Consider the following 25,119-nt stretch of genomic DNA (forward strand, 5'->3'; position numbering starts at 1 on the left):
TGCCAAAATAGAACAATCTTCACACTCATTCCTCTATGGATCCTTTTTAATAGCATTTTCAGCGGTTTTTCATAACAAACAATACAAAATATATTATTTCGGGTGTGCTTTGGGACAGGGATTGGGGCTTGGGATGGAAACATCCCAAATTTGGTGGTGGGAAGGTGTAATGGTGGTGGGAATTGGTGTTTGAATATTAAATGTAATCAAATATTGTGAACTACCTTATAAAAGGAAAAAAAAAGAAAACAGAATCGAAGGGGCCACCTCAGCTGCGGTGCGGGGTGTGGAATCTGCTGCTTTTCAGAGGGTCATTGTCATCCTTGGACAAGATCCACACTGGGACACCAGCACAGAGGAGAACAAAGAGCCCTTAAGTTTACTCTGGGTCACAGAGTCCCCGGCAGCCGCTTGCTTCCACAATCCAAAATTGCTGCCATACCCCTGGCCTGACTCCACTATCTCAGGAAGGACCACACGAAGACCTAATCTGCTGAAAATTCTGGTATGTGGGTTTTGTGACTGAAACCTCCAGGCTTTCTCGTAGTTGGGATGGGCTACCTCCCCCCACCTCCCTGTACTTCCAGAAGCCTTGGCAGTCACGTCCACACCCCAAAGCTGTCACCCAACTGAAAAGCTACTCCAGCCTTACTGTCCCAATAAAAATACCAAATGCCCTAAACAAACACCATGACTTCTTAGCACCTGTATTGCAAATCGTAATGCACAAAAGGAAAAGGAGAGAGAGCAAGAAGGAAAGTGCCTCCCATAGAGGGAGGCTGGGGGTGGCAGGTGGGGGATGGTGGTAGGGAAACAGGGGACATTGGTGGTGGGAAATGTACACTGGTGGAGGGATGGGTGCTGGATCATTGTATGACTGAAACCCAATTATAAACAGTTTTGTAATGGTCTATCTCATGGATATTCAATTAAAAAAATTTATGTGGAATAATGTGGAGTTCATGCCCAATTCAGTCAGCTTAATCAATGGCTGAATAAATAGCAGTACTGCTACATTGGGGAAAAAAAAGTTTTCTCTGAGTCCTGAGGAAGCCAGAGCTGGGGAAGGGGTCCGGCTGGGGTGTAGAAGCATGTGTGTCCATTCCCGTGGCTCCCGGGGAGCGGCTTCCTGCCACCTCAGTGCTGGGCTTATGAGTCGGTGCCCACAGGATGGCAAACCAGCCTTTGACCTGCCGGTGGCACCCAGACCCTTGTTTAATTTCCACACGAGGGGATGGAGCAATCGTACAGTGGGGAGGGCATTTGCCTTGCACATGGCCAACCTGGGTTCAGTCCCTGGCATCCCGCAGGCTCCCCTGAGCACAGAGCCAGGAGTCAGCCCTATGCATTGCTGGGGGTGGTGCCCAAACAAACAAAACAAAACAAAACAAAATATTTACAATGATTCCCAGTGACGAGAACCATCGCTCTCCAATGTCACAGACGAGAAAGACAGGCTGAGCGGATAGACACGGGCAGAGCCACGTTTGCCGGCTCTGCCTGTCCCTGCCGACTCTGGCTGTCGCCCCGAGATCTCAGCTGAGCTCATCCCCCCGCCCCCCTGCCTTGGGGGAACTCAAAAGCCAGAGGCATCTGGAGAGATGGTTCAGCGGCTGAGCGCATGCTCTGCATTCCTGAGGCCCTGGGTTGGATCCCCGGCACCGCATGGCCCCCCAAGCACGGCCAGGAATGAATGTACCCTGAGCAGACCGGGTATGTCTCCAAACAAAAGCAAACAAAAGGGCATCAGAGGGACAGTCTGGCCTCTGGGCCCGAGCCAGCTGCTGGTGCTAAGAGGGATTTCGACTGTAAATCAGACACTTCAAAATAGCACCCCTCGGGGCCAGAGCAGTAACACAGCAGGCGGGGCACTTGCCTTGCGTGTGGTCAACCAGGGTTCAAGCCCCTTGGCCTCATATGCTTCTCCAAGCCCTGCCAGGAGTAATCCTGGAGCACAGAGCCAGGAGTAAACCTGAGCACTGCTGCGTGTGCCTCTCCTAAACAAAATAAAAATAGCAGCCTCCCACATCAAAATCCTAAGTGTGATCACTATTGCAACCACGTCACCTAAGCTACTAACAAAATTAAAAAAAAGAACTGATTTAAAAATAGCTCCTTTACCCGCTCAGGTTGGGAGGTGCATGCCGAAAGTAGACTATAGACCGAACACAATGGCCACTCAATACCTCTATTGCAAACCACAACACCCAAAAGGAGAGAGAGAACAAAAGGGAATGCCCTGCCACAGAGGCGGGGTGGGGTGGGGGGATGGGGAGGGGTGGGAGGGATACTGGAATCATTGGTGGTGGAGAATGGGCACTGGTGGAGGGATGGGCGCTCAATCATTGTATGACTGAAATGCAAACACGAAAGTCTGTAAGTCTGTAACTGTACCTGGTGATTCACTAATTAAAAAAAAAAGCTCCTTTAGGGGCTGGAGCAATGGTATAGTGGGGAGGGCGTTTGCTTTGCAAGGGGCTGAGTAAGGCTCTATCCCTGGCATCCCATATGTTTCCCTGAGCACCGCCAGGAGTAATTCCTGAGCGCAGAGTCGGGAGTAACCCCTGAGCATAGCTGGGTGTGACCCGAAAAGAAACACACACACAGACATAGTTCCTCTGGATCCAGGAGCTGGCTCAGAGGACGGGGGCTTCTGCTCTGCACGGAGGGGCCCTGGCTGACTCCCCGGCCCCATACAGACCCCCCGGGGCCACCACTGGAAACATCCCTTCTCAGTAGCCCAGCCGCATTAGGTGTGACCTAAAACCCGGGCCGGGGACACGGCTCAGCAGCAGGCCGCTGCTGGCCTTGCGCTGGTCCAGGCCCCAGCACCCGCCCCCAGCACCCTCAGGGGTGGCCCCACAGCAGCTTCTGAAAAAAAAAATGCTTTATTTATATGTGTAACACTTGCTTACGGGCTGGAGCGATATAGTACAGAGGGGCGGGCGCTTTCCTTGCATGTGGCCAACCTGGGTTCGATCCCTGGCACCCTGCATGCTCCCCCTCCGGGCACTACCCGGAGTGATGTCTGGGCACAGGGACGGGAGTCACTCCTGAGCATGGCCCAACCCAACCTCCTCCCGACAAAAATAAATAAATAAATAAATAAATAAATTTAATTTGCGCTTGTAGGGTGCCTGTGGCTTCCAGACAGATGCCCCATCCCAGCCTGGCCCTTGGGAAGCTGCTGCCACCCTTCCCCTCCCCCCCACCAGCGGGTCATGGGAGGATAAAGCAACCAGATTCACTGTTGGAGCATCTCAGTGCCCACACCGGGGGTGGGAGGGACATTCTCCACACCCCACCCCATGTCTACGGGCGGGGGGAAGATGCCCCACGGGGCACCCCAGTCATGACCAACAGTCCAGGGAGAGGGCAGGGAGGGCCGGGAGGGGCTGTGACACCCCGTGGCGCTGTGAGGGGCGCGGGGTGAAGTCGGGCTGACGCTCCCACTTCCTCCCTGGCTGCCAGAGGCTCTGGCCCGTGGCATCGCGCCGGGTGGAGGCTGATTCCTGCCCACCCATCCCCGACACTCCCCTCTCCGCACACGGACGCCCGCCCACTCGGGAGGCAGGCGGGCCTCCCCTCAGGGCTCACCTTCTCCAACAGCCTCGTCGACGAGCTTCTCGAACAAGCCCAGGGCTCTCCGGTCCACGACCAGGGAGACGTCCTTGCACAGGGCCTGCAGGAAGGCGGCCAGAGCTACGGCCCCCGGGGGCCCGTCGTTCTCCTCCGGAGGCTCGTGTTTGAAGTGCGTGGGGAAGCCGGTGGTGATGAGCACGGCGCGGGCGTGGGACAGCGACAGGGCGGCCCGCAGCAGCTCGCCCTCCCCGAGCAGGTGCCCGATGCCCCGGTTGCCTGTGGTTACAAAACCAACCCGTCAACCCTGAGGCTTAAAGCAGAAACACATGCAGCAAAGCCATAAATCCCGAGTCGAAAGCAGAAACGCATGGCTGGAGCGATAGCACAGCGGGTAGGGCGTTTGCCTCACACGCAGCCGACCTGGGTTCGGGCCCCAGCATTCCTTATGTTCCCCCCCCAAGCACCGTCAGGAGTGATTCCTGAGTGCAGAGCCAGAAGTAACCCCTGAGCATCGGCGGGTGTGACCCAAAAAGCCAAAAAAAAAAAAAAAAAGCAGAAACTCATGCAAAACAAACCCCCATGAGGGGCCGGAGCAATAGCACAGCGGGTAGGGCGTTTGCCTTGCACGTGGTTCGATCCCTGGCATCCCATATGGTCCCCTGAGCACTGCCAGGAGTGATTCCTGAGTGCAGAGCCAGGAGTAACCCCTGAGCATCGTTGGGTGTGACCCAAAAAGCAAAAACAAAAAAACAAAAAAAAATGAATCTTGAGTTTAAAGCAGAAATTCATGCAGGAAACTATAATTCTGAGCTTAAACCAGAAACTCATGCAAATAGCAGTTCAGGGACTTTTGTTTCTGCGGCCACTTTGAAGGATGTGGTGGGAACTGACACTTGTCCCCCGGAATCCGTTTCACTCCCTCCCCGGGAGGGAAGGATAGTTAGGGAAAAGGCTGACCAGCCTGTCTGTGGGCACAAAAGTGTCAGTGGTCACCTTCGGGCCAGGCTGCTTGCGCCCCTAGGATTCTTCCACTTTTCCTTCTTGGAGCCAGGAGTGGTGATGACTAGCGCCCCCTGGGGGTGACACGGTGTAGTGGACGCATTGCCTGCTGGCTAGTGAGGGTCGCTCTCTGCCTCCCTCCACTGGCCTCGTGACCCTGGTCCCCACCCCGCCCCCTGGTCCCAGGCATCATTTGGGGGAACAGGTGACGGATGGGTCAGCAGGGAGGCCACACCTGCCGTGTCCAGTTGTGCAACTACGAAGAGCACCAGATCTAGATTCCTAGCTCCCGAAAGGGTGCCGGGGAGAGAGAACGGGTGTGGCCGGGGAAAGGCGGGAAGCAGCTGGCACTGCTCAAGCGAGACCACCATGTACTGCTCGGTCCCCAGTTCTAATCTGTCCCTCACTGATCGTGGACCTTTCTACAACGGACCCTGTACATGCGGCAGCTGCAGCCACAGGTCTTCCTGCTCCTGCAGGGAAAGGTGTCCTTGATGCTCCTGTCAGACAAAACTTCTGGGGAGCCCCTACACCCAATTCTCCCAGCCTCTGACAGCACATGGGTGACTTGACTTTACCGTGTGCAACAGTGCCCCCTGCTGCCGCCAGGGGTAAGAATGTTCAGTCCTGGAGTGAAGACTCCAGTGAAAGCTCAAAACTCTTGGTGGTGCTCAGGGGACCATATGGGAATCCAGGAACCAAACCTAGGTTCGTTGCATGCAGGCAAGCACCCCACCCACTGTACTACCTCTTCGCTCCCAGGCATAACTTTATTTATTTTTTATTTGTTTTTTGGTGTTTGGGCCGCACCTGATTCCATCTGGGCCCCTGAACTCCACTATCTCTTGACATTTTAGAACACCCAGACACTTGCATAGTCTCCACTGCTGGACAAAGGGAGGGACTCAGCAACCACAGCAGAAAGGAACTTGCAAACCCATTTGCCCGCCTGGGTATTGCAGGAACATAATTAAACGTGTGGGGTCCTTGGTCCAAACAGTGGCAGGTGAGTCCTCAAGAACCATTCTTCTCCCTTAAGTTTACTTATCTAAACCCAATTTTATTTTTATTTAAAAAAGGTGTTTTTTTTTTTTTGGACCACGCCTGGCTGTGCTCAAGTCTCACTCCTGGCTCTGTGCTCAGGCATCACTCCTAGTAGGGCTCAGGGGCCCAGGTGGGAGGCTGGGGGATCGAACCCGGGCTGGCTGCATGCAAGGCAAAGTGCCCCACCCGCTGTGTTATTGCTCAGATCCAACCCCAGTGCAATTGGTGGCAAATGGCAGGCTAATAAACTCACTTTCTAAACCCTCTCATTTTTTGGAAAAAAAAAATTAAAAGTCCATAATCCCACTACCCAGAGGTTATCATCATCAGTATTTTGTGCATTTAATTCTAGTCCCTGGAAGATTTTTTTTTTTTGATCCGGGGTTGGGGCTGTCTCCAGGTGGCACTCAGGAGACCCAGGACTCCTCCTAATGACTCTCAGCCAGCCAGCTGGTGGGTCAATACAAGGTCCCAGCAAACTGGATGATGCTCACGGCTTGCGGGTTACCTGGCAGCGCCTGGGGATGCTCTGGGGACTGTGTGGTGCCGGGGACTGAACTGGGATTGGCTCCACGCAAGGCGCATGCTTAACCCCTGCACTCAGGCAGTATAAACATGGTATAAACAGTATAAACATTGTGAAAAACTGTATTGTAGGGCTGAAAAGAGAGTTGAAAGGACTAGAGAGAGTGGGGCTGGAGCAATAGCACAGCGGGGAGGGTGTTTGCCTTGCGCGGGGCCGACCCGGGTTCGATTCCCAGCATCCCATATAGTCCCCTGGGCACTGCCAGGAGTAATTCCTGAGTGCAGAGCCAGGAGTAACCCCTGTGCATCGCCGGGTGTGACCCAAAAAGAAAAAAAAAAGGACTAGAGAGCAGAGCCCCTGAGTTCACTCCCCACCTCCAAGTTCCCCCCAAGGGCCTCCAAGCAGCACTACGGTGTGGCCCCAGTGGCCGGCCTAGAGGCCCCGGGTCTGAGCATTGAACAATGTGACCTGCAGAGTCAGGCTGAGCTTGCCAGGAGGGCCGCCTGCACCCTCTCTGCACTGTTTGCCCCCTGAAATTCCTCCCTGTGTCTAACTTCATGCTGCCTTATCCACGGGATGAAGAGATGAACCTTCGCAGGCCCTTCAGGGGAAGACATTCAGCAGCTTACCTGGGTCCACGGCAATGATCGTTTCGAGTTCTCGAATCTTCCGCACAGCCTGAGCCGAGGCGAGGCTGTAGTGCAAAGGATCTTGGGAAATCTGATGGACCTCGGGAGTTCCCTCCGGGGTGAGAGAGCCGGCCGGAGCCTCTGCATCCTTCAGGTCGGTCATTACGGTACAGCCGGGCGCGCTGGTGAAAGCCAGCGGGGTCTCTGAAATGCACAGCAGCGGGGCCTGAGCTCAGCCCCCCACCCCCCACAGCCAACCCTGTCTAGTGCTCTTCGAGCCCACCACCTGGGCGAGGTGGCACTACTTCCTCCCTGGCTGCTCACTGGCTTCGGGTCAGGACAAGTCAAGTTCCACTGAAACAGGTGCCTCCCGTGACTTGGGACAGGGGAGATGCACGAGTGGGGGAAGAGCCACAGCTAAGGCGCAGGCTGTTCCCGTCAGTGGGCCCCATGGAAACCAGATGAACTCCCACAATGCACCCAGCCACCCTGCTTCACTTCGCAGCCAGTGTTTGGTTTGCCCTCAAAGCGCACCCCCCTCTGAACTTGGCTTCTGTTTTCTCAGAGGACTTGCAATGTGCTTCGATTTATGCTAATGGGATTCTTTTAAAAACCCTCTTCCCGATAGATCCCAGGCGCCTGGGCTCTCAGGCTGAGTTATTCAGTCCAAGTCGAGTGAGGCAAACACTTGAGTTTGAGATGGGGATTTATCCTCTCCGAGTTCACTTCTGCAAGTGTAAAATCATGCCTATGCCTCACACGTTTGTCAGAGCTGACTGGAAATTGCACAGAAAAGGGGCCAGCGGACCCCCGCCCCAGACCGGCACCTCATGACTGACACTCACATCCCTCCCCGGGGCTCTGTTAGGGCTCATTCCTCTGGTCCTATGCCAGGCCTTTGGTGTCTCATGCTCATTCTGCTGAATTTTCCCCCTTTTCCTTTTCTTTTTGGGTCATACCCAGCGATGTTCAGGGGCCACTCCTGGCTCTGCACTCAGGAATTACTCCTGGTAGTGCTTGGGGACCATATGGGATGCTGGGAATCAAACCGGGTTGGCTGCGTGCAAGGCAAATGCCCTCCTCACTGTGCTATCGCTCCAGCCCCTTCCCTTTGACTTTCTTCAGAACCATTATTTCCGGGAAGGAGTTGGGTTTTGGAGCAACACCTGCCCAGATGCTACCTCAGCCTTGGTGCTCAAGAGTGACCTCTGGTGATGACCTCTGACACCAGTCGGTGCCAGGGGTCAAACTGGGGTCTGCACCATGCCAAGCAAGCACCTTTACCTCCTGTACTGTCTCAGCCTATTTTTTTTTTTTTTTTTTTGCTTTTTGGGTCACACCTGGCTATGCACAGGGGTTACTCCTGGCTCTATACTCAGGCTTGGGGGGTGGGAAGCAGGGGACAATGGTGCAGGGAAGTGGGTAGGGGTTGGAACATCGAATGCTCAAAATGACTGTCTTACAAACGACCTTGTAGAACATGGTGTTTAAATAAAGAGCACACACACACACACACACACACACACACACACACACACACACATACCCCACATAGATAAGAGCCAGAGAGGCAGTGCAGGGCTTAAGGCAACGCCTTTGCCCGAAGCTGACCCTGGTTCAATCCCTGGCATCACGCAGTCTCTCAGTCTCTTGAGCATTTCCAGGTATAGCCTCAGAGGCCCCCAGAGGGCCAGCCTGGGGCACTGCCAGCACTGCAGTCACCTGGGTTACACCACGCTCTTGGGCTGTCTCGTTGACCCACCAGCCCGGTTGGCCGACCACTGGTGGGAGTGGCCTCCAGGCCTCCCGACTGCTGCTTGGAAATGCCGCCCCTCCAAAAAAGAAAAAATCATAAAAATAGAAAAAAATCAAAATGCACTTGGGCTGAAGGGCATTACCTGTTAAGGAGACTCAAGCCAGGAAGGAGGGGACCAGAGACTGGCACTGTGGCGGCAGATCCACAGCCCCCTGTTTCAGATTCCCGAAATCACTGCTCTGCAAGTTTGTACTTTGGTGGCAGCCCAGGTGGTTCCATCCCAGGTTTGCACCATGGCCCTGGTACCCGGACTTACTGCAGCTGCTGACGGCTTCGAGACAGGTGAGCTGAGAAGGCCAGAACACGGGGACGTCCCCAGGCTGACAGGCCACTGCGTCCCCGTAGTCGGGTCTGGAAAGGTCTCTGATTCCCAGCAGCCCTGCAGACGAAGAAGAGCGTGAATGCGCCGGGTTCTGAGCCGGCCGGCTCCATCACGCCAAGTGCTCCGTGCGATGGATCCGTGCTTCTGTCTCTCGGAGGGACCCACACACCCTCTGACTGCACTACGGGAGGAGGAGCAGCTAAGGAGGAGGAACTGGCTGTTCACCCGGACACGGAGTCTCAACCCTCTGGCTGGGACAGCCCCCGCCGGAGTCTTACTCGCCCGTTCCCAGGGCAGATGCTGACAAGAGCCAGGATTGGGAGTTTGTCTTGCTGTGCACGGTCCCTACCCTCTGCGGCTTGACCTCCAGCAGCAAGCACCCCTACCCCCGGGAAGTGTGTAGAGGCTGCGGGGGGTAGAGGGGCACCCATGGCATCAGTGACAACACAGTTCAGCTGGCGTCTGCTTTGGGCGGCCTGAGCACTTCGTTCCATGTGGACTGGCTGAGTTCTCCCAGGAAATCAGGTTTTGTCCCATTTTGCTGTGACTCTTCCCAGCTCTCAGGAGGTCCCTGAGGGGTCTCTGAGCGGCCTGGGAAGCTTCCAGATTCTTTTTTTTTTTTTTACTTTTTGGGTCACACCCAGCGATGCTCAGGGGTTACTCCTGGCTTTGCACTCAGGAATTACTCCTGGCGGTGCTCGGGGGACTATATGGGATGCCGGGGATCGAACTCAGGTCGGCCGAGTGCAAGGCAAACGCCTTACCCGCTGTGCTATCGCTCCGGCCCCAAGCTTCCAGATTCTTGCCCATGGCCCTGGGTCTGCTCGCTCACTGGCAGATGGAGGGAGGACTCAGCGGTTCCCCTACCCGGCTACACCACTCAATAGCATCCTAGATCAGAGGGTGCTCTGGGTTCAAGTGGGGGTGCAAAGAGCTGTGTCCCACCACCACTGGCCCGCTCCTGACTCGCGGGAAAATCTCAGGAACAAATGAATGAGGCTGCCTAATCTCCCAAGAACACCTCCCAATCGGAGGGGGGACTGTCTATGCAGCTCACCCGAGTCTTGCCCAGGACCCTCACAATCCCGGGCAGGGACTTGGACCCGCGTGGGAACTCAGGGACGCATGAAGTGCCTCTCTTCTCAGGTCTAAGTTCAAGTGCAGCTGCTAGAACCAGGCCCGAGAGTGGACACTGACCTGGGTCTCCGATATGAATGGGTCGTCCTTGCTCACGGCCCAGAGAGCAACTGGCCTGCACCAGCTTTTCCAACTGGCCCTGGGGAACAGGCCTCATCGTGACCACCAGGGGGCAGCCGAAGCCAGCGATGGTTGCGCAAGGCACGGTGGTCTAACAAGAGAACAAGTGAAAAAAAAAAACCGTTAAATTTCAGAATTGGCCCAGGAAGAAGCCCCGGGCCCCAGAGTTCAAGGCAGTGAAGGAAGGAGGCGGTCCTAGCAGGCTTTATAAACATACAGCCTAGGGACTGGAGCAATAGCACAGCGGGTAGGGCGTTTGCCTTGCACGTGGCCGACCTGGGTTCGATTTCCAGCATCCCATAGGGTCCCCCGAGCACCGCCAGGAGGAATTCCTGAACGCAGAGCTAGGAGTAACTAACCCCTGTGCATCGCTGGGCGTGACCCAATAAGCAAAACAAATAAATAAAGAACAAACATACAGTCTCTGCTTCACGTGACACGAGGGGAAGTTGGCTAGTAATTATTGGTCTGAAGCAGAAGCAGGCACTTTGCTGCCTGCAGCCCTGGGATGAAATGCTGACTTTGGAGCAGCAGAATTTAAAGTGCCAGCCCCCATCCCCTCCTAAAGAATCCCACTCGCCCTCGGAAGGTTCCCGAACCTTGATCAAGGGGCCTCAGAGGTTGGGACCTGCAAGGGCTGGCCCCCGAGTGTCCTGGGCGTTAGAGTCCACACAGACCCGGGGCTCCCCACCTCTGGCCTCCTGGACCCACAGAACCTGGTTGGTGACTTGCAACGAGCGGGCGGTGCTGTTTTCTCCCCCTGCCTGGCGTCTGGGCCTGCAGTGGGGCTTGGGGGAGATTTGGGATGTGGCGGGGTGATAATCCGCAGGCGCAGGCTTGGCGGCTGCTGGCGGCCAGAGAGCACGCTGGCCTGTGGGCGGCAGGGCGGGCGGGGGGGCGGATGCCAGACCCGCAAGTGGGTGACAGGGACAGGTCGTTCCTGCCAAGCCACTGTCCACTCGGGTCCAGGACGCCTGGCAGAGTCTCCACGTGGTGAATGGGTGGGGGCTTCAGCTGGAACCAGGCCCTCGGTGGGGAAACCGAGGCTCTAGACCCCCACGCCAGGACACGGGTGGTCAGTCTGTGTCGAATGTCCCTTCACCACTATACTCCCCCCGGCAGTGCTTGGGGCTTACTCCTGGCTCTGCACTCATGGATCACGCCTGGCAGGGCTCGGGGGACCGGAGACCGTATGAGGTGCGGGGGATGGAGCCCTGGTCAGCCACGGGCAAGGCAAGTGCCCTCCCTGCCGGACTCCCACTCCGCCCCCTGCGGTAGATGTTTATCATCAGAGAATCCCAACTGCTGGCAGCCTCCTGTGACCCTTTTCTTCTCGCCAATGCTGAGGGCTATTCGGGGATAAGAAAGCACAGACAGCTGGAGGTCTGAGTCTGAAGGGGGAGACCCCCACCCCCAACTCCTGCTACGGGTGAAGATACCTTGTCGGTACCCGCTGAATCTACAGCCTTGCAAACAACATTTTTTTTTTTTTTTTGGTTTTTGGGTCACACCCGGCGATGCACAGGGGTTACTCCTGGCTCTGCACTCAGGAATTACTCCTGGCGGTGCTCAGGGGACCATATGGGATGCTGGGATTCGAACCCGGGTCGGCCGTGTGCAAGGCAAATGCCCTACCTGCTGTGCTATCACTCCAGCCCCCTTGTTTTGTTTTTTTTGTTTTGTTTTGTTTTGGCGAGGAGGGAGGGCGCAGCGTAATGTTCAGGGCTCACTCCTGGCGGATGGAACCCCGCCCTTACAATGCTAGCGCCCTGCCCACTGTACTATCTCTCTGGCCCCGCAAACACCCCTGTCAGGTCCCAGAATTGCACCGGCCAACAGCTGCCTGTGGAGACTGCACAGCGATACTTCCTCCACCGTCAGCCACCCTTTCCCTCGCCAGCCTCCTGGAACACACGCCAGCGACCCACCCCGGGTCTTCGTAGATGATGTGTGGTGTGCATTGCTCGCCCTGCACATGCACATGCACATGACGCATGCCTTCCGACTGCGCATGCCCACGCCCCTGCTCATGAATATGCATAAGTTCCTGGGAATCTACAAATAAGTTCAGACAGCTTGTCCCCTGGGGAATCAATCCAGCCTGCCCGTCTCCCTCTGTTTTTTTTTTTTTGTTGTTTTGTTTTGTTTTTTAGCTTTCTGGGTCACACCCGGCGATGTACAGGGGTTACTCCTGGCTCATGCACTCAGGAACTACTCCTGGCGGTGCTGGGGAGACCATATGGGATGCCGGGGATCGAACCCGGGTCGGCCGCGTGCAAGGCAAACGCCCTATCCGCTGTGCTATCGCTCCGGCTCCCGCCGCCCCCCCCCCCCCCCAAGCTCGCTCTTCCCCCAGGGCCGTCCACACTGGCCCTTAACTAACTTACAAGTTATCTTCTTGCCGATAAAGCCCGCTTGTCTGAGTCACTGTTGCTGTGATTTAGGTTTGCTGCTGGGAGCCAGAAACCCCGTGACCCCCCCATCCTCCTCTGGGACAGGGCAAGCCTGGCTTCTCCGGAGGCCCCAGTGTCTACCTACAGGGTCATGCCTCTCGGGCTGTGCTTGAGGCCTCGCCAGGCACTGTGGCTTCCCCCCTCTCCCCCCCCACCCCCCCTGTCTCCCAACTCTCCACCGTTGGAGAAAGTACGGGAGGGCTCGTGTCTACACAGAACACGCAACTCTCCTTGGGGCAGCCCCAGGACCACTGAGACACTCTGGCGGGGATCACCAGGCTGAGCCCCCACCAAGCCCCCCACGAGGAAGGAAGCCTGACCATCAGTGTCCTTCAGCAAAGCCCCTGAGTCCACTGAAACATGCCCGGAGGGGTCCCTGGGCTCCTTTTCTCCCTGGGACAAGCTGTGGCCCGGAGAAAGCCTCGGGGAAGGCAGCCTGGCCCTGGGCCACACTGCCCTGGTGACCGGCGGTGTCCGTCCCCAGCCAAGAACATGATCCAGTGTCCTTGACAGAGAGCGCAAACACAGCAGCTAACCGGCTGGCAGAGGCCTGGCCACAAAGCCTGGGCAGGCCTTACCAGGGCCAAGAAGGTGGACCGAGGGCGCATCTCCAAGTCTCTCGGGGCGGGAGGGTTGAGGGGACCACACAAGTGCACCGGCTGAGGCGCTTGGGCAACTGTGGCCTGGATGCTGGCACCACACATGGACCCAGGCAGGCGTGATCTCTGACCACAGCGTCAGGACTAAGCCCGGAGCACGGCCGGGAGTGGTCCAAAATCCAAAACTAAAAAAAAGAAGTGCAGACCACACAAATGGCAAACAGGTCTGGCCACACAGCCACAAACAAAGCCCCCGGCCGGCAGCTGGCTCGCCCTCCAGGCCACACTGGGCATGTCCAGAGGTGCCACAGCGGGTGGGAGAGAGGCCGCTGGGACCCTTTGCACCTGAGGAGACAGGACCAGAGAGGTCAGTGGCTTGTCCCGTGAGGCACAGCTAGCAAGTGGTGGGACTGATGACTTTGGTCTTCGCGCCTCTCTAGTGCTGACATCTGTCCTCATTGTCTGTGGGAAAGCCCAAGTGAACCCCCTTCTCACAGGACTTCTGCTCTGGGGGCTGCAGGCTTACCTTGTAGGCACCCGCGAGGCTGCCACCTGCTGGGGTCCTGCAGGGGAGACCCGCCTTCTCCAAGGCCGCTTCCGGGGTGGAGCTGCAGCTCAGGACAAAAGTCACCATGTCCCTCAGTGGCGCTGAGTTCTCCTCCAGCGAGGTCACGCTGCCCGTGCAGGCACCCAGCTCATATTTCCAGAACTGGGGACGGCCATTCCTGGGGACAGAGGGAGAGCTCACAGACCCCCTGGGCCCCCCGCACAGTGCCCTGGCTCTGCATTTTGGGGCAAAGACTGAGGAGAGAGGAGAGGATGTCTGGAGTGACGTTCAAGGTACCCCCCGGAGAATGTGGCTTTGCACACAGGCCTTGCTGGAGCCTCCACATCCTTTGAAGGGGAGCTGTGGTCACAGTGGATGCCACTAAATCAGCATGTGTGCTGGGAAGCCACTCTACTCCCCCCAACACACACACACACACACACACACACACACACACACACACACTATTTTTATTTCCTGTAACCTCAGCCAAACAGGCAAGAAGAAAACCGTGGTGCCAGGGCTAGGGAGATGTCTCAAAGGGCTGCAGAGCATGTCTTACATGCATGAGCCCCAGATTTCCTCCCTGCTGTTGCATGTTCCCTTGAGCATCACCCAGAAAAACCCTTGAGCACTGAGCCAGGAGTAGTCCCTCAACACTACTGGTAGCACTGTAGCACTGTCGTCCCGTTGTTCACCGATTTGTTCGAGCAGGCACCAGTAATCTCTCCATTGTGAGACCTGTTGTTACTGCTTTGGGCATATCGAATATGCCACTGGGAGCTTGCCATGAGGGTGGGATACTCTCGGTAGCTTGCCGGGCTCTCCGAGAGGGTCAGAGGAATTGAACCCGGGTCAGCTGCGTGCAAGGCAAACACCCTACCTGCTGTGCTATCGCTCCAGTCCTAAACAACACTACTGATGTGACCTCAAAATCCAAACCATGGCGCCTTCTCTGCCATTGGGGCAGGACCAGGGGGACAGAGGACACATAGCAGGGCTGGTGGGGGCCTGTGTGTCTCCCTAGAGAGGCTCTTCTGTCAGTTTGATGTCTCTAGTGACAAGCCTAGTCTTCATCGACTCCAAAAGCACCTTATGTCTTCTCTCCCCCATATCTTGCAGGGGCTTGATGAGGGAGCTGCTGGAATGGGGTGGACAGCGACCCCTACAAAGCTCACAATCAAAGCAGGTGAGATTGCTTTGAAAACAGAACCTTGCAATACAGAGCCCGGAGTGCTAACAGTCTGGTGAGGAGTGAAAGAGAGAAAGTAGAAATCCATTCTCTCCCACCCAACGGACGGGTCTGAAGCATGAAAGGGGTTGACCAGTTGCCTGGGGAGGATCATCAGCACAGGATGGAGCACGAAGGCTCAGGGACTGCAAATCCTGGGAAGATCTGTCCTAAGAAGCAGAGGACATCGAGGAAGAAGCTGGAGGAACTGACTTCAGGCTCATGGGGGGCTTTTTTTTTTCAAAGAAAGTAGTAGCTACTTTATTTTTTTAACATTTTAGTATATCAAATTTTGAACACACAAACACAACCAATTTCAAGAATTCAGCAATTTCAACAACAACACATCATTCTTGTGGTTGCTGTGGGGAGTCTCCAAGAACTGTTCCAAGGAACCCAGGAACACTTCCAGTGATGCCTGGTCAATTGGGCCGACTTATATTTCAGTGCAAGAGCCAGAGAGTGCTCTGCTACTCAGGCCCTGCAGTGCCACCCCATGGGGGGGCTTTTGAAAGACCCTCCGACCCTGGGTGGTGGTAGGAGCATAGTAGATGTCTTCCAGGGAATGGCTGGAGGGCTGAGTGGGGGAGAGATACTGAGTCCAGGTCATGATAGGTCTTGATACCAGGCTAAGATCGAGTCACTGGCTGTCATTAGGAGGGTCTAAATGGGAGTCATGTGATCAGATGGAGCTTTAGAAGAAGTGGCTCCCATGGGCGGGTAGGGGTGGTGGGGTGTGGGAGGTGGGGTGAGGGACAGAGGGGATGATGTCCCGGGAGTCCAGGTGGGAATGATATGAGCTATGGGGATGGGGTCACGTCCACAGAGTGGATTCCTGTGACTATTTCAGAGTCTGGAAGAGCAGGGGGGCACAGTGTTGGTGGTGCCTGGCCCCAGGGAGTTCTGTCTTCTCCTTCCGGGCCTCCAAGGTATCTGGTTTGGGTGATAAAGCGGAGAGTGGGCAGTGCCAAGGGCATCTCTGTAGAGCTGGGCATTCTGGCTGAGTGCAGAGATTTCCTCATAGGGGAGGGGATGGGGATTGTGTATGTGTGTTGGGGACTGCTCAGGACCCTGAACAAAAGAGGACCCCGAAACCTTTACCCTGGACAAACCAGAAAATTCTATTACCAGCTTTGCATAACCTGAGGCACAGGTGCCCTTGTGACAAAGGAAATAGCTAAACTCAAGAAGTAAAAGTAGCCCAGGGCAGTTAACTAAGAGACCCCAAAAAGCCCGTAAAGTAGAGTGCCTTCCTCTACACTAAAAGCCTTGTGCATTCCTCCTGACAGATGCTCCTGCCAGATAAACCCTTGTCTTCCCCTCCCCACTATTTCTCAACCTACTCTTGGAGAATGTTGTAAGCCCACCAAAGTACGCCCCAAACCTTTCCTTATTTGGTCTGAGAAGACACTTCCCTGATGATTGACAACTTATGTACCAACCCCCTGCTAAGAAAGGTATAAAACCAGCATGGCTGTTAATAAAGACGCTCTTGATCGGTACTTATCGTCTTGAGCCCCCTATTTATTATCCTCACCAGTTTTATTTCAGATCGGGACCGCTCATAGAATCCACCCAATTAGGAGCGCTTTCCACTGTTGTCTCTCCGCGGGCCGGAGAGATCTCCGGGGGAACGCGCATATGTGTGTGTGTGTGTGTGTGTGTGTGTGTGTGTGTGTGTGTGTGTGGGTAGGGGAGGAGGTCAAGAGGGAGGTGAGGGTGGGTGCATGGGATGCTCACTCCCAAGTAAGAGCCAAGACAGGGATTCATGCAAGACGGGGGGCTTCCACGGCAGGACAAAGAGTTCCAGAGCCACTGGCCAGCCCTGGGCTTTACCTGGTGTCTGGGGCAGGCACTGTCCACTTGCCTGGCGGGCTCCGGCCCAGCAGGGGCAGAGGGCCGCTGTTGGCCTGGCAGAACCTTTCGAAGGCAGGAGCGAGGGACTGGGGCAGGACCACCAGGCTGGCCGGCTGGAGCCCTGGAGGTGAGAGGAGAGAGAGGCTTCGTCAGCTGCTTCTCTGCGGAGCCTTCGGAATTCACTGCTTCCCGCCAAACACAAGACCTGCTCGGAACCCTGCAGGGACCCATCATGGACTTTTAATTTTTTTCCTTTTTGGGTCAAACCCAGCGATGCTCAGGGGTTACTCCTGGCTCTGCACTCAGGAATGACTCCTGGTGGTGCTTGGGGGACCATATGGGATGCTGGGAATCGAACCCAGGTTGGCCTCGTGCAAGGCAAATGCCCTCCCCGCTGTGCTATTACTCCAGCCCCCCCCAATCATGGACTGTTTTTTTTTCTTTTTGGGTCACACCTGGCGATGCACAGGGGTTACTCCTGGCTCTGCACTCAGGAATTACTCCTGGCGGTGCTCAGGGGACCCTATGGGATGCTGGGAATCGAATCCGGGTCGACCACGTGCAAGGCAAACGCCCTCCCCGCTGTGCTATTGCTCCAGCCCCTCCCCCCCAAGCATCATGGACTTTTAACAACATGAGCAGCCTAGCCCAAGAAAAAAGCACAGTTGCCCCCTCCAACCTGCCAAGACCCCCTCAAGCCACTTCTGGTTGTGTCCAGTCCACAGAGGAAGCCCCTCCCCTGACCGCTAAGCCTGGTCTAGGCCTTCGGGCGTCCTGAGTTTCCCATGGACGCTCAGTCCTTGTGTCCACACCGTCTCTCTGTTCTGGCCGCCAGGTAAACTTACATCCATAGCGTCTAACCCAATCCTACCACAGTGGGAAGGCGAGTGGCCGGCAGTCTGGGGGTCTTCCCAAACGAGATCACCATGTGCATTTTGTTTGTTTTTATCTATCTATTTATTCAGGTTGGTTTTGGGGTGCTCGGGGGTGCTCAGGGCTTTTCTCCTGGCTCTTTGCTCAGGGAACACTCCTAAGGGGCCCAGGGGACCATGTGGGGTGCTGGGGATCAAACCTGCTGTACTATCACTCGGGCCTCCCTGTTTATTTATTGACGGTTTTGGGGGCCACACCCAGAAGTTCCCTGACTCTGCACTCAGGGATCCCTCCTGGCAGGCTGGTCCCCTTTTCATTTTTTTTTCTTTTCTGGCATTACTGGCGCCCGCTCGAGCAAACTGAAGATTTGCTGACAAGTGATACAAGTGATTCTTTAAAAATATTTATTTATTTATTCATTTTGTTTTTTGGGCCACACCCGGTGATGCTCAGGGGTTCCTGGCTCTGCACTCAGGAATCACTCTTGGTAGTACTTGGGGCGCCCTATGGGATGCTGAGGATTGAACCCAGGTCGCCCGAGTGCAAGGCAGACGCTGTACCCGCTGCACTATCGCTCCGGACTCCCCCCCCCCCCGCTTTTTATTTTCAACGCATTTATTTTTCTGGCTTTGGAGCCACACTTGGTGGTGTTCAGCCTTCACTCCTGGCTCTGTGCTCAGGGATCACCCCCAGCCATGCTTGGGTGGGTGGGGGAGACTCTCTATGGCACCAGAGAGTGAACTGGGGTCAGCGTCACACAAAGCGACAGCTTCCTGCTCCCCACGCCTTGCACGTTCCAGTCCCCGCGCTTTGGAGTCCGTGTGCGCGCGTGTCCGTGGTGTGTGCGAGTGCCAGGCGTGCAGGCGGACACACTCTCAGCTTCCGTTAACACAGGCAGCTTCTGAAGTGGCAGTGCCAGTGGTCTCTGCCTGGTGGCTCCGCCAGGAGTAATTCCTGAGTGCAGAGCCAGGAGTGAACCTCTGAGCATTGCTGGGTGTGACCCCAAAAAACAAGTATGATCGCCTGGGATGGACAGAAGCTGAGAATGAGGCCCTGGAGGAAGCAGGGGCTACCGCAGGCTCACACGAGGGCGTGTGGCACAGTCGGGCGCCAGCCTGGGACAGGTGCTTGCCGAGAGTCTGTCCTGCCGTTTCAGGGCTATGGGGTGCCGGGGAGACTGCAATGAGGCCGGGGGTTCCTCCTCCAGCGCCTTCCTTCTGGGGGCTGATATGGGGGGGGCAGCGGCCACCGTCTGCTGGGGAGCCGTGCGGGCCTGGTCCCCACTCTCAGAGCCGTGCCCGGAACTCATTATCCCAAAGCCCTCCGAGCTGCCAAGGCTGCAAAGCCTTGCAAAATGAGGTCAAGCCAGGCGGCCCAGCTGCCAAACGGCCAAGGAAGCTGACGGCAGCTCAGAGCTCCCCGCCAGCTCATCTCTGAAAAAAAAAAAAAAAAGAAGAGATTCCTAGCCAGAGGGGAGGGTCCCCAGTGAGCCCCAAGGCCCGCCCCCCTTCACCAGACACCCCCTTCTACCTCCTAAGCTGATGGCAGAGCAGACTGGGTCTTCCATACCCTAAACCAGGGTGCAATGATGTGCACCAAGCAGCGATGTTCGCTTTTTAATGAGGTGAGCTTCAGGGGGCCCCGGGGGCCGCTGTGCCGCTCCTTCCCACCTCCGTCCCCGCCGTTAGCCCTAGGAGTCAGAATTGAGGGCTCGGCCGCGTGGTTCTGCAGGGGGTGGGGGTGGGAGCATTCCCTGGGCTCGCAGGCTCCGTCCGTCCGTGACACGGCTGCCGCCGTTCCTGCAGAGCTGCCACGCGGGGTCTTCTGCGTCCCCGAGTCCCAAGGCAAGCCCCCCCGCCCCCCACCCCGCCCTCTCTCCTGCGTAGCGCTACGATGAACCCGAAGCTCGACCTGGCTGACCGTTGTCGCAGGAGGTGAGCGTGGCTCCTGACGGGTTCCAGAGGAGGCTGGGCGGGGAAACGCCCTTCGCCCCTCATGTAGGAAAGCCCTGCCAGGAGCTGGCTCGGCCGCCCCCTCTCGGGTCTCCCCACGTGTTGTGCAAACAGTGGGGGCCCTGGGGTTAAGCTGGTTTTAGCAGCACCTCTGGTGTCTCCATTGCATCCCCCAGCGTGGCTGACTGTGGGCCTGGGGTCTCTGTCAGCGTATCTCCCTCTGTCCATACCCCAGAGACGCCCCATGGCCTCGTTTGTCCAACTGGGTCTGCCTGGACCTCGTGCCTTGCCCGGTTGATGGGCAACATTAGGAGACGGATGAAAAGTGAACAGAGGTGGGGCTGGAGCAAGAGTACAGTACAGTGGGTCGGGCTCATGCCTGGCACGCAGCCAACCGGGGTTCAATGCACCCCGTACAGTCCCCTGGGCACAGAGCCAGGAGGAAACCCTTAAGCGTCACCGAATGAGGTGCAAAAATTAAAAAAAAAAAAGTGAGCCGAGGCCTGAACTTGCTGGTGCCTGGGGTCCCAGGCTGCTGGAATACTCTCTCGCAAAGTCTCTACAGAGAGGTGGGTGTTTGGGGGGGATGGTGTAAGAATGGAACCCAGGGTCCCATATCTGCAAAATATGCGCTTGACCATGGAATCATATCCGCAACCCCTGGGTGAAGTTTGACAACCACGGCAGGGGGCACCTAGAAGGGGAATCTCGGGCCAGCCCACCCCAGGGGGTGCTCCCAGAGGGGATGGTCACTGGGACGGTCTGGTACTGCGGAGAGCCTGGCCCAGCCACCAACCCAGAATTATGCGCATTCACCTTGGAATTAGGTTCAAGCCATGGAGTTGGGGGGCATTTTTTGCAACAATAGATAAATGTGGGTCTGCTCTGAGGCGGGGCGTCTGCCCTCCCCTCTGGAGCACCCCTCTGAGGCAGAAAGGCCGCCTTCATGTTCACTATGATGTGGTTGGAGGTGATAGCACAGCGGGGAGGGCGTTTGCCTTGCACGCCATCGACCCGGGTTTGATTCCCAGCATCCCATAGGGCCCCCCTGAGCACCGCCAGGAGGAATTCCTGAGTGCATGAGCCAGGAGTGACCCCTGAGCATTGCCGGGTGTGACCCAAAAAGAAAAAAAAATTTCTCCATGACATTTTTGCTGGGTGACTTTTTAGGGGCAGTTTGGATATCTATTTTTCTTTTTTTAGAGAGACAGTGGGGGGGATCATGGCCACCCAGAAAATAAGACCCATCCAAGAGAGGGAGGCTTGACCTCTGTCGGAATAAAGTGGAGAGTGACCGGGGACACTTTCTGGGAAGGACACCCCCTCCCTCCCCCTTGGGTGGCTCTCCTCGGGAGCTGGAGTGTGAGGCCAGTGCCGGGCCCCAGGAAGCCAGGCAGGGGTGCAGCCACTCTTCCTCTTCCTCTTCCGCTCTTCCTCTTCTGCAGAAGCTACAGGTCCCAGGGCGCCCCCAGTGCCCCCCCACAGCTAGCATTTCTTGGGGGGGGGGCGGGTCAGTATTTGCTTTTGAACATGGCCCTCCTGACTCACCGCCAGCCATGTGGGACAGGATCCTGACACTTGGCGTCTTGCGTGGAATCAGGCTCCACAGGGCAGGGGAGATGCGAGATCCTAGGGCCCACGTGAGGGGCATCGTGCCATGCTCGAGCGGGTACCGAGAATCTGGGGAAGGAGACAGAGGGGATCGGTCAGAGGCGCAGAGTCAGAGGGAGAGGCCAGCCTCCTCCCGGGAGGTTCCTGGGCCTGCCTGCCCCGAGGGGCGTCACAGCACCAAGCTCTCTCCCTGGCCCCTAATATCTCCATTTCTCTGCGCTTCTCTTTTCACTTGGTGCCAGGGATCGAACCCAGGGCTCATACATGCAAGGCGTGTGCTTGACATCCAAGTATCCGCCTGGATGTCTCTGCATTCCAAAATTTCCTGAATGTAGGGGCCAAAGAGATAGTACAGTGGGTAGAGCCCTTGACTTTTTTTTTTTTTCTTTTTTGGGTCACACCCGGTGATGCACAGGGGTTACTCCTGGCTCTGCACTCAGGAATTACCCCTGGCGGTGCTCAGGGGACCATATGGGACGCTGGGAATCGAACCTGGGTAGGCCGTGTGCAAGGCAAACGCCCTACCCGCTGTGCTATTGCTGCAGCCCCCTAGAGCCCTTGACTTATTATGCAGATGACCTGGATTTGATCTCTGGCCCCTCCTATAGGCCCCTGAACCTGCCAGGAGTAATTCCTGAGCACAGAGTCAGGAGTAAGCTCTGAGCTTTTGCCAGGTGAGGTCCAAAAACCAGTAAATAACTAAATTTAAGAAGCGATGAGAGGGCTGGAGTGATAGCACAGCGGGGAGGGCGTTTACCTTGCACCCGGCCGACCCAGGTTCGATTCCCAGCATCCCACATGATCCCCTGAGCATGGCCAGGGGTGATTCCTGAGTGCAGAGCCAGGAGTAACCCCTGAGCATCACTGGGTGTGACCCAAAAAGCAAAAAAAAAAGAAGCGATGAGAGACAGCGGGGAAAGGAGACAGCCGCGGAAGGAGGGCGTTCGCTGCGGTGGGAGCACTGTATGTTTGAGCTTCTGTAATTAACAGCGCTGTCCATCAAGGGGCCGGAGATGATGTCAGATCGCTAACAAACTGCCTTTCAAAGCGTGCCCCGGAATCGGGAGAGCCGGCCCTCGGGGGCTCGCCCAGGCCTGCAGACCCAGTGCCCTGGGGACACAGAGGAGGGACGGTTGGTCACACGGCGAGGGTCCGGCGAGGCTGGGCTCTCTGGATGGAGGCTGTCCGCCATCCATCTGGCCGGCCAAGCCCGCGCCTGCCTGCCGGGGAGGAGGGCCAGCGCCTGGCCGCCTGACCATTTGGCCAAGCCAAGGAGGCAGCGGCCCCCGGTCCCCGCTGAGTGTGGCTGCCCAGCGCCGCCGCAGGCTGCCCAGCAAAGGTCACATCCATAATTGTGTGGGCCAGCGGCCAGACCCCTCCGACCCCTCCTATCTGGAGGGAGAAAGGGCGCTGGCTTCAAAGGCCCCGAAACGACAGAGCTCGGGCAGACACCTGTTAGCCACCACTGTCCAAGGAGTCAGGGACAAGCAGGAGGCAGGGGGTGACCGCAGGGACCTTCCCTGAGCACGCACAGGAGGGGGGCTTTAGGGGCCAGGGTGAGAAGTCACAGACCGTTTTCTTTAAGCTGTGCTTAGCCGAGAAGAGTGAGTCTCCTGCATTCAGGGACCCCCCCCCCCCAACTTCTGCTTTCTGCAGACCTCTCCCCCCTCCCCCCCAGACACAGTCTTACACTCGACAGTGGTAGACTGGAACAAGCAGATGCACAGCCCGTGTCTCCGCTCATTCAGTGTTGGGGTGGGAGTTGCTCAATATTTGCCAAGAGTGTCGCTGGTGGCAGTCTAAATACAACGGCAGATTTGCAAAATAGACGCGGTAAGGAGGAAGGTAGCCTTGGGGTGGATCTATTTAATTCCTTTCTCTCTAAGGAACATTTTATTCTTTAGTCCCTCAGGATGACAGGGACTGACGATTGGGGGAGATGCTGGCGGTCACCATTAGTGGTGGTTTCACGGGTCAGACACAAACGCTCCCCTGAGCCAAAGAGTCCGTAACGAATGTCTTCAGTCCAGGCAGCTGCTCCTCCCCCCGACCCTTTCTAAACAATGGGACCCCAAGGTCATTCAGCAAAGCAGAGGAGGTGGGGGGCTATGGCGGAGTGGAGGGCCGGAGTCCTAGGGGTGAGGGGATCTCTTCTGTGCTGTCATGACTGATCAGGAGAAGTGGGGTTCTTTTAGCCTCAGTGGGGGGCAACTCCATACGGCATCATGGCATAAGAAATGTGTTTGTGGGGCTGGAGCAATAGCACAGCGGGTAGGGCGTTTGCCTTGCATGCCACTGACCCAGGTTCGATTCCCAGCATCCCATAGGGTTCCCTGAGCACTGCCAGGGGTAATTCCTGAGTGCAGAGCCAGGAGTAACCCCGGTGCATCACCAGGTGTGACCCAGAAAGCAAAAAAATAAAAAGAAATGTGTTCATGGGGTAGTGAGTAGTGTGTGTGTGTGCCCCTGTGTGTGTATATGTGTGCCCCTGTGTGTGTGGATGTGAGTAGTGGTCCCCCAAGGAAGGTGGCTCAGAAGCGTTGGGACAGCTTGAAGACGTTGGGCTCAGTGAAATGATCTCATCACAAGACAGATGCAGCAAGAATCTGCTGGCGTGAGGTACCTGGAACCATCAGATCCAAAGAGGCAGACGGGGAAAGGTAGTCCCCAGGCTAGAGGTGACAGCGGACGGTGCTTGGCCTGTCATAGGGAGTCAAGTTTCACTGGGGAGTCGGACAAGTGTCAGAGCTGGACGGGGCAGTGTTGGTGCAACAGGGCCGGGGCACACTAGGCTGCGTATCTGTGCCCCAAGGAATGGTTCAGGGAGCAAATTTCCTGTTCTAGATCCTTACCCACGCGCCCGCATGGCAGAGCCTGGCAGGCAAGCTCCCCGTGGCATATTCGATATGACAAAAACAGTAACGAGTCTCACAAGGGAGACATTCCTGGTGCCCGCTCAAGCAAATCGATGAACAATGGGACGACAGTACTACAGTGCTACAAATGGCAAAGGTCCTATTAAAGATTTGGGGGTAAGAAGAATGACCCTAGGTTTGTCATGGGTTTTTTTTTTTTTTTTGGCTTTTTTGGGTCAAACCTGGCGATGCTCAAGGGTTACTCCTGGCTCTGCACTCAGGAATTACCCCTGGCGGTGCTCAGGGTACCCTATGGGATGCTGGGAATCGAACCCGGGTTGGCTGGGTGCAAGGCAAATGCCCTACCCGCTGTGCTATTGCTCCAGCCCCCTGCCATGGGCCTTGAGTGGGTGATCAAATACCCTCTAAGGTTGGCTTCTGCTTCCACCACGAGGGACAAGTGTTTATCTAGAGAAAGGGTTTTTGTGTAGCTGCAGCTGATGGCCCGGCATCAATTCTGTAAAAATATGGGGAAGACGCTGCCAAACGCGACGGTGGAAACCTCCAGAGTCATGGCACCGACGAGAGCCTCGTTCTTCAAAGCAAATCTGCTTCTAGTTACTTGGCCCAACCAAGCAATCCAGCCTGATGGCCGAACGCCAAGGCTTGAAGCTGCGGCAGGAGAGGAAAAAGGTCTTTCCACGGCCCCGTGCTTGGCCCGTAGAGTCGGTGCGTGAGTGTTTGCCGATTCAACACAGAGCGTCTGCCCAGCTCTGTGAGACCGAGTTCCTGAAGTGAGGAGACCCCAACCCGGAGAGTCAGACGCTAGAGAAGACTTTGGTGCTCCGTGGCAGGGCCATAGCGAGAAAAGGAGGTGCTGTCTGCCATGCCCCCAAATGGACCAGCCAAGCCTCTCAATTCCACGGACTCTCACTCTCAGTGCAAGTCAGGAGAGAGTTTTTTTTT

At 56.4% G+C, this 25,119-nt stretch overlaps 1 protein-coding gene across 1 annotated transcript in view; it reads right to left on the minus strand.

Annotated features, from left to right (window-relative positions):
• Nucleotides 1-25,119, minus strand: part of DGLUCY (D-glutamate cyclase) — a 66,777-nt gene that overhangs the window by 18,402 nt on the left and 23,256 nt on the right. Inside the window, exons 2-8 of the mRNA XM_012933133.2 lie at nt 21,236-21,367; nt 16,842-16,983; nt 13,754-13,952; nt 10,116-10,266; nt 8,853-8,975; nt 6,781-6,984; nt 3,598-3,858 (exon numbers count right to left, since the gene is read on the minus strand). Coding sequence (XP_012788587.2) covers nt 3,598-3,858; nt 6,781-6,984; nt 8,853-8,975; nt 10,116-10,266; nt 13,754-13,952; nt 16,842-16,983; nt 21,236-21,338 — 1,183 coding nt within the window. The 5' untranslated portion in view covers nt 21,339-21,367. The remainder of the gene's footprint in view (nt 1-3,597; nt 3,859-6,780; nt 6,985-8,852; nt 8,976-10,115; nt 10,267-13,753; nt 13,953-16,841; nt 16,984-21,235; nt 21,368-25,119) is intronic.

This window comes from Sorex araneus, chromosome 3 (assembly GCF_027595985.1).
Source record: "Sorex araneus isolate mSorAra2 chromosome 3, mSorAra2.pri, whole genome shotgun sequence".
Taxonomy (NCBI): Eukaryota; Metazoa; Chordata; class Mammalia; order Eulipotyphla; family Soricidae; genus Sorex; species Sorex araneus.